Source organism: Dermacentor albipictus, chromosome 8 (genome assembly GCF_038994185.2).
Source record: "Dermacentor albipictus isolate Rhodes 1998 colony chromosome 8, USDA_Dalb.pri_finalv2, whole genome shotgun sequence".
Classification (NCBI taxonomy): domain Eukaryota; kingdom Metazoa; phylum Arthropoda; class Arachnida; order Ixodida; family Ixodidae; genus Dermacentor; species Dermacentor albipictus.
In genome coordinates, this window is record NC_091828.1 from 47,724,336 (window position 1) to 47,736,693 (window position 12,358).

Here is a 12,358-nt window from a genome sequence, read left to right on the forward strand (position 1 = left end):
CGGCGCCACCACGCCGAAGGAGCGGCGAGCATCACTCGAACGCTCCAAAAAAGACAAAACTCCCGTCACGGCGCCTGCAAAGCGCTCGTGAACTGATCTCAGTCTCTTAAACACACAGCATCCTACACATATAGCATAATGGATACGCAAATACTACAATGGAATGTTCGAGGACTTCTCCATAACCTCGACGACATTAGAGAACTCCTACACAAACACAATCCCAAGTTGCTGTGTGTTCAAGAGACACACCTAAAATTAACACAGACCAACTTCCTAAGGCAATATGCCACTTTTCGCAAAGACCGTGATGATGCACTCTCCTCCTCGGGGGGTGTTGCCATAATAGTCGATCAGGGTGTTGCATGTCAGCAATTAGGTCTCCGAACCCCCCTCGAGGCAGTTGCAGTACGAGCTGTGCTATTTGGTAAGCTAATAACGGTTAGTTCGATGTACGTCTCCCCTTCCTGTCACCTTACTAAAACAGACTTTGAAAGCTTCATCGATGAACTCCCTCCGCCATATATAGTTGTTGGCGATTTAAATGCACATAGCCCCCTGTGGGGCGACACGCGTTCCGATGCACGTGGGCGCCTGATAGAAAACTTTCTATTTTCTTCAGGTGCATGTTTATTAAATAAAAAAGAACCAACTTACTACAATGTTACACATCAAACGTACTCGTCCATTGACTTAAGCATAGCTTCCAGTTCATTATTTCCGTACCTGGAGTGGTCTGTTCTCAAGAACCCCTATGGGAGTGACCATTTCCCAATTACAATAAATCTAACAAAACCAGATACATGCTCGCCCCATTTCCCTAGATGGAACGTCGAATCAGCAAACTGGGAACTGTTTCGTGAACTTACATATTTAGGCGAGGACGACATTTCTGATTTTAATATAGACGATGCTGTGGCATACCTAACTGGTTTTATTATTGACGCTGCAACAAAGTGCATTAAACAATTTAACGGACTGGCAAAGAACCGTCGTATCCCTTGGTGGAATGACCAATGCCGAGAAGCACGCAAAAATCAAAACAAAGCTTGGGGATTGCTTCGCAATTCTCCAACAGCTGAAAATCTTATTAATTTTAAACAGGTCAAATCACAAGGCAGGAGAACACGTAGACGTGCAAAGAGAGAGAGCTGGGAGCGATACTTATCTGGGATAAATTCTTACAAAGACGAGGCAAAGGTGTGGAATAGGGTAAATAAACTAAAAGGCCGGGAGACGAACCCCCTGCCCTTATTAAGCACCCAAGGAGATGGCCTGGAAGACAAGGCAGACTGCCTGGGTGAACACTTTGCCTATATCTCCAGTGCATCTCATTACACGCAATCATTCCTCAAGTTCAAAGAACGTGCAGAGCGACAGCCCCTTGATCGGAAATGTGGCCATTATGAAGAATATAACCGCCCGTATAGTCTAGCTGAGTTCAAAAATTCTCTTGCTTGTTGTAACAGCTCAGCACCAGGTGGTGACCGTATCATATATGAAATGGTCAACCATCTGCACCCTGAAACACAGAAAGCACTTCTCTCACTTTTTAATGACATGTGGGCCGCTGGATATATTCCATCTTCTTGGAAAGAAGCTATAATAATACCCATACTGAAACAAGGTAAGGACCCGTCCGTACCTTGTAGTTACAGACCTATCGCTTTGACAAGCTGCCTGTGCAAGCTCTTTGAAAAGATGATAAACCCGCGCCTAATCTATATCCTTGAGAGCAGTGGACTACTAGATCCTCACCAGTGTGGTTTCAGAGAAGGCAGATCGACCGTAGATCACCTAGTCCGTATTGAGTCAAATATAAGGGATGCCTTCATACATAAACAGTTTTTTCTCTCCGTATTTCTTGATTTGGAAAAAGCATACGACACCACATGGCGCTTTGGCATTATTCGAGACCTTTCCGCTATGGGTATCCGCGGGAATATGCTAAGTATCATTGAAAGTTACCTTTCTAACCGCACATTTCGTGTTAGGGTGGGCCATGCCTTGTCAAGGTCTTTCACCCAGGAAACTGGGGTTCCACAAGGTCGTGTGCTAAGCTGCACACTCTTTATTGTGAAAATAAATTCTTTGGGCATGGCTATCCCACGAACCATGTCATACTCTGTATATGTAGATGATGTGCAGCTTGGTTTTAAATCGTGCAACCTAACTATCTGCGAACGACATGTCCAGCATGCCCTAAATAAAGTGGCAAAATGGGCTGAAGAAAACGGTTTTAGGTTGAGCCCACAGAAAAGTACATGCGTTCTTTTCACGAATAAGAGAGGAATAGTATCATGTCCTGCTATTGAGCTGTCTGGTAGCAGATTACCGGTACGCGCCGAGCAAAAGTTTCTCGGCATTATATTAGACTCGAAACTGACATTCATCCCACATATTAAATACTTGAAGGCTAAGTGCCTCAAGACAATGAACTTATTGAAACTCCTATCAAGTACAACATGGGGCAGTGACAGGAAATGTCTTTTGAACTTGTATAGGTGTCTTGTTGGCTCAAGTCTTGACTACGGCGCTATTGTATATCAGTCCGCTACACCAAGTGCTTTAAAGATGCTGGATCCTGTCCATCATTTAGGAATCCGCCTCGCGACCGGAGCCTTCAGGACCAGCCCCGTGCAAAGCCTTTACGCAGAAGCAAATGTATGGTCACTTCACCTTCAGAGATCATATAGCAGTTTTACATATTTCCTCAAAGTAAACTCAAACCCTGAACACCCCTCTTATTCATGCATAAACGATATGAACAATGCCATACTCTTCAATGACCGACCTGCAGCGAGAAGACCGTTCTCTTTGCGCGCAAGGAACCTCAGTGAGGAAATGGGTGTTCAGGTGCTTCAACATTGTCTTATGGCTCCAGCGAAACTGTTAGCGCCATGGCAGTGGCAGCTGATAGAGTGTGACACATCCTTTGTAGAGGTCACCAAACATGCGCCAGAGACACATATCAAAATGCATTTCTTGGAGCTCCAATACAAGTACTCGTGTACAGAGTTCTACACAGACGCTTCTAAGTCGCATGCCGGGGTGTCCTACGCAGCGACTGGTCCATCCTTCTCGGAATCCGGTGTGCTGCACCCTGAAACAAGTATATTTACGGCTGAGGCCCATGCACTGTTGTCGGCTGTGAAACATATCAGAAAATCAAATCTTCCAAAATCAATTATATATACAGATTCCTTAAGCGTCGTAAAAGCCTTGAAGTCACTCTGTAAACACAAAAACCCTGTACTTACTGAGCTCTATTCCATTCTCTGTAGAACGTATATGTCTAACCAGCATGTCATTATATGCTGGGTACCTGGCCATAGAGGCATCGAGGGGAATGTACTAGAAGACAAAATGGCTACATCAATCACCTCGCAAGCTCTTATTCCTACGGCTGCTGTCCCTGTCACAGATCTGAAGCCTCTCTTACGGAAGAACCTGCGAAGATACTGGCAACGCTTGTGGGACATGGAAGCTACGAATAAGCTTCACTTGATTAAGCCAAAGTTATGTTTCTGGCCCCCGAAAACGAAAACACGACGAACTGATGTCCTGTTCTGTCGACTCAGGATAGGACACACCTATGACACTCACAATTTTTTACTGACTGGAAATGAACCTCCAACGTGTGGTAGATGTGGTGAGAGGCTGACCGTTCTCCACGTCCTCGTGGAGTGTCGGGAAGCCGACGCTGAGAGAAAGAGACATTTTCCCCTTGTATATCGTCAGCACACCCCTCTCCATCCAGCAATGTTTCTTGGTGAAGAACCGTTCTTTGACACCAAATCAGTTCTAAATTTCTTGAAAGATCTCAACTTCCAAGTTTTTAGCCACAGATATTCATAGCACATCCTCTTTCTAGAGGATGCCGCTGTGATGGTAGTCTTGCATAGCACATGCCTACAGGCCCTTGCATCCCAAGGACTCTGTAAGGCAGTAGTGCTTATTGTAAAAAGTATATCTGTGAGATATATCACTAAATCATCATTACTTCACAATGTGTAATTCGTGTCCATTGTACAGCCCATTAACCATCGGCATAATTTTATCTTGTATAGGTTTTATGCATTTCAGACCGACTGTTTTTAGGCCCCTTTACAGCCACCGTAACATTTGCCCTTCGTTATTCATACCCCCATTGCGAACACATTACTACCGGCTTGGCGCTCTTTGGCCACATTTGGCCCTTGCGCCACAAAACAGCACATTCATCAATGTTCTTGTTACCCAACTCGAAAGCCCAGCGCAGGAAACAGGCAAGGGATCGAGATGAAAGACTGGAGAGTTCATAAAACTACTATACAACCACTGCTCTCGAAATTCTCTTATCTACTTAGGTCCGTTGTGCTGCCATCTTGATGAAAGCTAAAATGAACCTCAAAGATGGGGCTCCAGCTTATAAGTCAAGATATGGGATCATCGTAAAATGTTAGATAACACAGCATGAACTTGCCTACTTATCAGGTAACTCGTGCTTCCCACTTGCTCACTCGAAAGACTCTTTTTTTCGTGCGGCGCCGGAAATCAGTCTGCTTTCCAAATCAGCATTACCTGGATTTCATTGAATGCATGAAAATGCAGGAACTGCTATTGATTTCATTTGATCCGCGAAAGCTGGGAGTCCATGTCCCCACATCAAGGGATGAATGCACACTTTACCGCTCACAGCAGCAAATTTTGCAAATATTACATACACCTTGAAAGACGAAGTACTAGATGAAACCATTGATTCACGAATCTTTATCTCTAAGTGACTGAAACGCCACTTTCACAGTATTTACTTCGATGTGCCTAATACATTTTGCTTCTTTGAATGTTTACTCTCCCGTTTCATTTTTCTCGCAATGAAAATGCCGAAAATAGCGCTTTCATTGTTTTTTAGCGCGGATCACAGTTAGGAACTGCTGACATTTAGAACTGCGAGGACTACTCGCAGTATAAAACACGCACCGTCTCACATTACTCCCTGCCCACGATCGCCTTTGCCGAGCCCACACGCGACAGCATTGTGACGCGACCTATGGCAGCTTAAAGTGGCATAGGGGCAGTCCTTTAAGACGGCGGCCAAATGGGTATTGTTGTTTTGGGTGATCGACTTGTGTCTCACGAGTAAGACATTTATTGAAATATTGCTAGCAACCGCAAAGTAAGGTCATTGCTTTAATAAACATTTTACTAACTCACCGTGAAAACTAGGCGCGGAGTATCACTGAACTACTGTGTCATTACCAGCCAGCCCACGCAGAGCTATACTTTTGACCATAGCAGTAAATATGGTTCATTGTAGTAGTGACGGGATCATATATGCTAAATCGCCACGTTTATTTCCGGCAATAAGTTCTCACGAAGCCATTCCGCTTACATACAAACTTTCACGTAGTCCACTTTTAAAAGCACCCTCACCATAAATTACACCAAAACCTTTTTACGCTGCGCCTTCATCTCAGGCGTCGACCTGGTGCTCAACTCATTGTCTGAGGATAAGCTGCAGGCCAGCGTGCGGTGCTTGGCGCCGCATGGGCGGTTCCTAGAGATCGGCAAGTTCGACCTGTTCGAGAACAACAATCTAGGCCTGTCGGTGTTCCTCAAGAATGTCACCTTTCACGGAGTCATGACGGACAACCTGCTGCGTGATGACCCCGTCACTACGGCTCACAAGCGTCGCATCGTGGAGCTCGTCCAGAAGGGAATCGATTCTGGAGTGGCGCGTCCTCTGGATGTCATCAAGTTCAACCTAGACGAGACTGAGCAGGCCTTTCGTTTCGTTGCCTCCGGAAAACACATAGGAAAGGTTGTTATTCAGGTAAGTTGCGGTTCAATGGAAGTATGTACGTTGCAGTTTTTTAAAGAGATATCGGGAGAATTACACGTAAAATGCCTCAATAAAGGTAGTCCCAAGATAGTTGGCAGTGTTACTAAAAGATTCCAAAAAGGTTAAAGGAGCCGAACTTCATTCACTTTTTCCTCACTACGTCGACCGGACCTTTTGAATCACGGCGCACCTATTTCGCTGAGCGGTGACCATTGAAAGGTGCAGTGACAATATGCCCGATATCTTTTTTCGTAGCCACGTACTTATGCATCTCGTCAACAGATCTTAGCTATAAAGGTATTTTAATTTACCTCAACAATACTTGTTGCTGGAATATTTGTTTCATGGTATCAGCTAAAATTATAGAGAGTGCAAAAATGATTGTTTGTTGTGTTCAATACTGTGCGCGTTTTATTCTGTGCGTTTTTATGATCTTATTTTATACGATATCAGGTATTTTTCGAACGTGAACCTTTATGTCTTCTTTAACAAGTATAATAATTTTATCTCGACGGTATCTGTAGCAGTGGACGATAATTTCATACATGTTTTATATAGGATAGCAGTCCGTTATTTCTGAGGGCCATACTGTTAGTATGTGCATTTGTTGATAGACTGCTGAACAAAGAAGAAGCACATTCCTTATGTGGCGTACCAGAATAGTGAAATATAGCAGCTTTCTTTATGTTTAGCTTTTCTATCTGAAACTGACATTTTTAACAGGTAAAATTGGGTTACTTGGTGCTGGTTTATGGTTGTGGAGGCCGAGAACGAGACAAAAACATAAAATCACACTGGATTGACACTGAACTGGAACTACACTTGATTCATAGAAAATAACTTGTTTGAATACGAACACCGATTGGGTAAGCACAACTGTCACACACCATGAAGACAACAGAAACGGAAAAAAAAATTATGAGAACAGCCTCGAGGCTAGCACATACGTAACAAATATGCAACACACGTGAACACTAGGGACGTGAGGCCGTCAGCCACTACTCCACCAAGACATCAAATCGCATATTTCGCGCACGGAGTCCCATTTCTAACAAAGTCACCTCGTTTTCGAAAAATGATACTGAGGACTGGATTACGGGCCTCATCCTTCGCTTCTTTATGCGGCGTGCCTCAACAATCATGCGTGCCCTTGGATTTTGGTCCTCAAAAAATCTACATCATTGAAACCAACCTTACTACCACAAAAGATCAATTGAGTATGCGCTTCGTCTCTCAATCAACTATGACGCTCTCTTAGACTTACTTTGATACACCTCCCACTTTGCTCCATTCATACTCGATAGCAGCAAATCGGTAGGACGTACACCACACCGCATGCTCAAGAAACCAGCTTCATGTGATGCTTGACTTTGCATCCAACTCATTCAGGAGCAATGGTAGGGAAAGGTGCTCCCACTGCTGAGCCAATGCTTCCAAGACTGCGGTGTGACGAGAACGCTGTTTCCATGTCAATAGTCTTCAAACGATAGCAGTGCATAAACTTGTGGAATCGCCGCCACTTGCTCGCTGCAGGGATCGCTCACCTTTTGCCGCACTTTTGCGGGTTATGCTTCAGGTTTCTCAGAATTATATCGCAGGTCAGAGAGATAAGTCGAGTGCTATAGCCAACATCTCGAAGCTTGTCGATTTACAACGAAGCACTGGCTTGTCTCGTACAAGTGCACTATATATTAAGAATAACAACTTTCTACTTCTATAGCAGGAAGACTGGCATAGCGACTTCCTCCTTGCGGGTGGCGGCAGAAACGTCTTCGGACCGTTGCCTTCTTAATGGTACGAGCAAGGTCGTTTTACAGCGAAGCTCTCAGCCTCTAGTTGGTCGGGGTTTCTCGTGGCGCACCCTCATGAAAAAAAATAATATACCTTCAGTGATTGAAGCGAAAAGTGCATACATTCTTTGGTATCACGCATGCAACTTGCAGCACAGCATTCCTTCCAAAAAAGAAGCAAAGAACAAGCATCCGAACAACATTCTCAATAATAATAAGATTACTGTTGCTCAAGATGCCGCGATAATGGCAGCTTGCGAGGTTGGGGGTGAGGTCACAGTCAATTTTCTTTGCCTTTATCCTCTGGCAGCTTCAACACTAGTTAGTGAGGGAAGGTGTTTAAGGTCCGAAGTCGGCGCCCCACGATGGTTAGAGTGCACGGTGGCAGCGCGAAGAAGAGCCATTGCCCTGTAAATAGACGCTTTATTCAAACGCCGAGTCCAAGCCCGAAATTCCGCACTCTTATACCTCCGCCCTCCCATCTCATGAGTGTTAATGGACACTCGATGTCTACGAAACATGATAGGAAAAAACTCGCAAAAAATAAATTAATCGCATCGCGCGCACGGAGCCAATCTCCAATTCACACACAGAACGATAACTTCGTGTAAAACGCCGAAAGAAAAAAGCGCATATGACTATGCTTCTGCTGCAGTACACTTCAATTTCGCATTAATAAACAAGTCTCGCCATCTTACCAACGCAAAAATAATTATGACACACTCCGTGCTGAAATCAACACTATGAATAATTTCGCGTAGGTTTGACCCCTCTAACACAAGGCACATGAACAGGACGGGGTGCCAATTGTAATGTTGTGTAGTGTCTCTCAGTCACCACCCCACACGGTGATTGTCCCAAGAAGGGAGACCCACTCTGGGCGCCCCAAGGTACCCCAGATCACACTCAGCGGGAGCAGCGTGACCAACTTCTTACTAAGAAATGCAACTGGTCGCTCCATTTCACCTACTTTTTGGGAGACGCAAGCGCCAAATACGATTTCTGATGCGTCCATGGCCAAGCAAAAACCTTTGCCGGTATCTAATGCTGTCACCCCCTGAACTAACGCGATGACCTTTTTAACTGAGTCGAATGCAACGTATGCCTCCAAGTTCCACGGCAGTGTGTTCAGAACCCTTTTGTTTGTTAGTCCTGCCAGTGGCAAGACTAGTCTTGAATAGTTAGGAACATAGGCACTATAGTAGTTGAGGAGCCCGAGAACACTGTACAGTTCACCCTTGGTCTTAGGCGGTCTCAGCTGCTGGATAGCGCGTACCTTATGAAGGTCTGCAGCATGTGCACCTGATCCCATTACAATTAAAGCATATTTATGACCCCGTGACGAAGCTGGCTGAAAGGGGCCTATGCAGTCAAGTTAAATTACTTCAAGAGGTGTCTGCGATCTATTCAGGGAGGTTATGGCCACCCGATCGATTTTCAGCTGATGCTCATGAACCCGACACCCGTGACAACTCTGACAATCGCACTTGACATCAGACGCCAATGATGGCCAAAACAAAGCCCCTTTATTGCGCTTTTTTCTTTTTTTTCCTCGGATATGACCACCGCAAGGACTGTCTTGCGCTAACTCTAACATTTAGGCTTGGCGGGACTTTAGTGCGGCTAACTGACTAGAGACACCGTTTCCCATTTAATTTTTTCCTGTGATAAAGCTACGGAATATCAATTACCATACCGCGTCACCCCTCGTTCACCTGGCGTCAAGCATCGGAAGTGACTAATCATCTTTCCGCTATTCCGCGAAAGAACTTTCTGTGGCTCACCGAAGTTGCTCGCTGTCGCCTATATTATTGGCCCTTACAGCCTCCCAACTTTCCGATTGCTGCTGCTCCTCAATTGACGTGGGACAAGTAGCTCGTTGCTCCATTGCTTGTGCGCCCTCTTCTCTCTCTCGTTCATCTTTTAATGAGGTATTTGTCCCACTCACAGGGTTAGTCACCTGGGGCTCATAGCTCGATGGTTCCTTAAATGCGCGCTGCACGGCGTTAGCGTTACGGGTAGAGCACAGATTCACCTGTGCTTGCTCTCACATCGGAGAACACTCTTTCTGTCCCAATTCCTTTAATTTAACGTCTATAGCCCAGTCAAAATCCTTCAGATCATTCAGTAGCTCTTGCCGGCAGTGACGAAGGTATTCGTAAACTTCCGGAGTGAGCAAAACTGCCGCGCTGGTAGTTAAATGATCAGTTACTGCGCAAAGCAAAGGCGCACGCTGAGTAGCGCTCCCCGACGCGCACAGAAAACCAAGAGGCACATACATTAGGTGTGCGGTGACACCCTCTTCGAAAACACCAATTAACTATATTCTTCCATTGCTCTGACCCAAAATCTCAGTCGATACCTCATTCACTCGTATCACCGTGATATGTACATCTGAATCAACGCGCGCGACGCAGGACTTGCCTCTCATTCAAATCTCGATTCTCGGCTCACCCATCAGTTGGTTCTTCCCGAAGCCAGTGTGTCGTGGTAATACGGCAGCGCTCAACCGACTTCTAATTCTGGGGAGCTACGCGCGAAATTTCTGCTTTCTTGGCAGTAGTGTCATATGAAGAGTCACAATCTCTTTTAAAACGAATCCTTTCTTCACATCAAAAAGACACCATAAAATTAGAGCTGAAGCTCGTCCCAGCGGCTTGTTCAGCTTTCAGTCTATAATTATGATTTCCTGATTCAGTACTGCGGTAATTACTTCATCTGCTAATGTCGAGGGCTCCTTCGAAAGGTCCGGCTAATTATCCTATGCCTTCGGCTTTCGAACAACCCTTTACTTCCTGCTGGGGGACCAGTGAGAGGAGATCACTTGGCATTAACTGCTTTAGCCTATCAGCTATCAGCAATTCATCCTGACTCTCAAGCGGCAGCACCTCTCTGTTTCTGAGGTAGTACGTAAACATTGTCTCCACACGTGCCACAACTTGGCTCCAAGACTCGTCTGCTTCCCTCTTGATGTTGAGAAACATTCGGCGATACTCACTTCTAGTCAGGCGCAGTTTTTTTCAACACTCTGTATTTTAGGTCTGAGTAATTCAAGCACCAGTATCCATTGATTGGCAACGAATGTACGTATCTTGTCATTAAGGATGGTAATATAATCGTGCCCTGTATTTCCGCTGGTGCACTCAATACCCCAAAAAGAGCGTCCCCGTTCTTGAACCAGACAGCAATGATTGGCTCATTAGTGGGCATAGGGGCAAGGAGTCCTTTCCACTCTTTCGCGTATCGTACCATTCTGGTGTGCTGATTTCGGTTCTCCGGTGACGAGGCACGCGACGACCTTAACGTCTCCAGCTCTAGCTTGAGCTTTAATGCCTCTTTCTGAAGCATGCATTTGCTGGTACGGTGCGATACGTTTGCACTGTCACCTTATATCGCGGTTTCTATATAAATCCGCCATCTGCCAGAGTGTTTGTGAAAGGTAGTGCATTCAGGGAAAATGACCTAGAGAGAGCACAAAGTGAGCCTCAACTTGTGAAGCGTCGCCCGCTGCTGCTGTGAGCTGCATCAGTCTTGTCTCCGACGCCCGCCGTGCCGGAGTCGTCCGTTGCTCCAAATGCTCCATTGGACTACCCTTGGTGCTGACTCGCTCAGTCGTGTCGACGTTCCTCGCTGCTTTGCTCCTGATGCAGAACACCACACCACCTCCTTTGTCGTTCATCGAAGTCCTTCGGCTCTGCCCTCGTTCATTGATGCGCAGCAACTCTCGTTCCGCTGAACTCTCGTGCGGGATGCCAGTACTGCTTCTCGCAGCGTACTGGGAGGTCCCACTTGCAGCGAGCGTCTAGTCAGCTTCAACGGACATCAGCACGTTCCTCGCTCCGGGCTGTCCGATCATGTCGACTGCGCCAGTTAATTTCCTTTCCATTTATCCTCTGGTAGCTTGAATACTAGTTAGCGGCGGAGGGTGTTTAAGGTCCGAAGTCGGAGCCCGTTGGTGATTCCAGTGCACGGCGGCAGTGCAAAGAAAGAGCTGTTGTTCGGTCAAGAGACACTTTATTCAATCGCCTAGGCATTTTTCCGAGTCCAAGCCCGAAACTACGCTCTTTCAAACTGACAGTCACTCAGCTTTCATATATAAGGCAACGAACCTAGTAACTGATTTCATTGTTGTTGCAGCACCACTATGGGTTGGCAACGCATAGCTATGACTCCCGAGGACCACCATGAACATGAGGATCGGCAAATGGAAAAGAAACAGCAGTAGTACCATTGGCGGCATGCTACCAAAATTACTTACTCGAAGGACACGTTGATACAAATTACAGCAAGGTGTATTAAGGTAGATTCAGCTACAGTCGTGAAGGACACGTTACATTGTATGAGATTACGTGTCATGGGCCTAGCCAACTAAATAGAAATCATAATACTTTCGCATTCAAATAATCGAATGGCACTTATTTGACTGTTGATTCTTGTGGGAAGATCCGATGTGGCCCATAGGATGGAAATTTGTTGGGCAGTTGGTAATGACTGAAGTGTGGCTACAGTGCGCGCACGTTATCATAATGTTGAATGATTTCAGATCCGACAGGAAGAAGAGAGTCAGTGCACGCCGACTTACGCGCCTCCAATCACAGTTGAGGCCGTGGCGCGTCCCTGCTTCTACGGACACAAGTCGTACATTATTAACGCGATAGCGTTAAGGAGCTCGTGTCGCAGAAAAGCCGGTGTCGTCGGCGTCGGTGTCGGTGTCGGCGTCGGGTGTCGGCGTCAGCGTTTTGCG

The 12,358-nt window shown here is 45.9% G+C and overlaps 1 protein-coding gene across 1 annotated transcript in view; it reads left to right on the forward strand.

Annotated features, from left to right (window-relative positions):
* The window catches only part of LOC135910184 (fatty acid synthase-like), a 168,267-nt gene that overhangs the window by 138,058 nt on the left and 17,851 nt on the right, over positions 1-12,358 (forward strand). The window contains exons 21-22 of the mRNA XM_070524611.1: positions 5,460-5,815; positions 12,158-12,260. Coding sequence (XP_070380712.1) covers positions 5,460-5,815; positions 12,158-12,260 — 459 coding nt within the window. The remainder of the gene's footprint in view (positions 1-5,459; positions 5,816-12,157; positions 12,261-12,358) is intronic.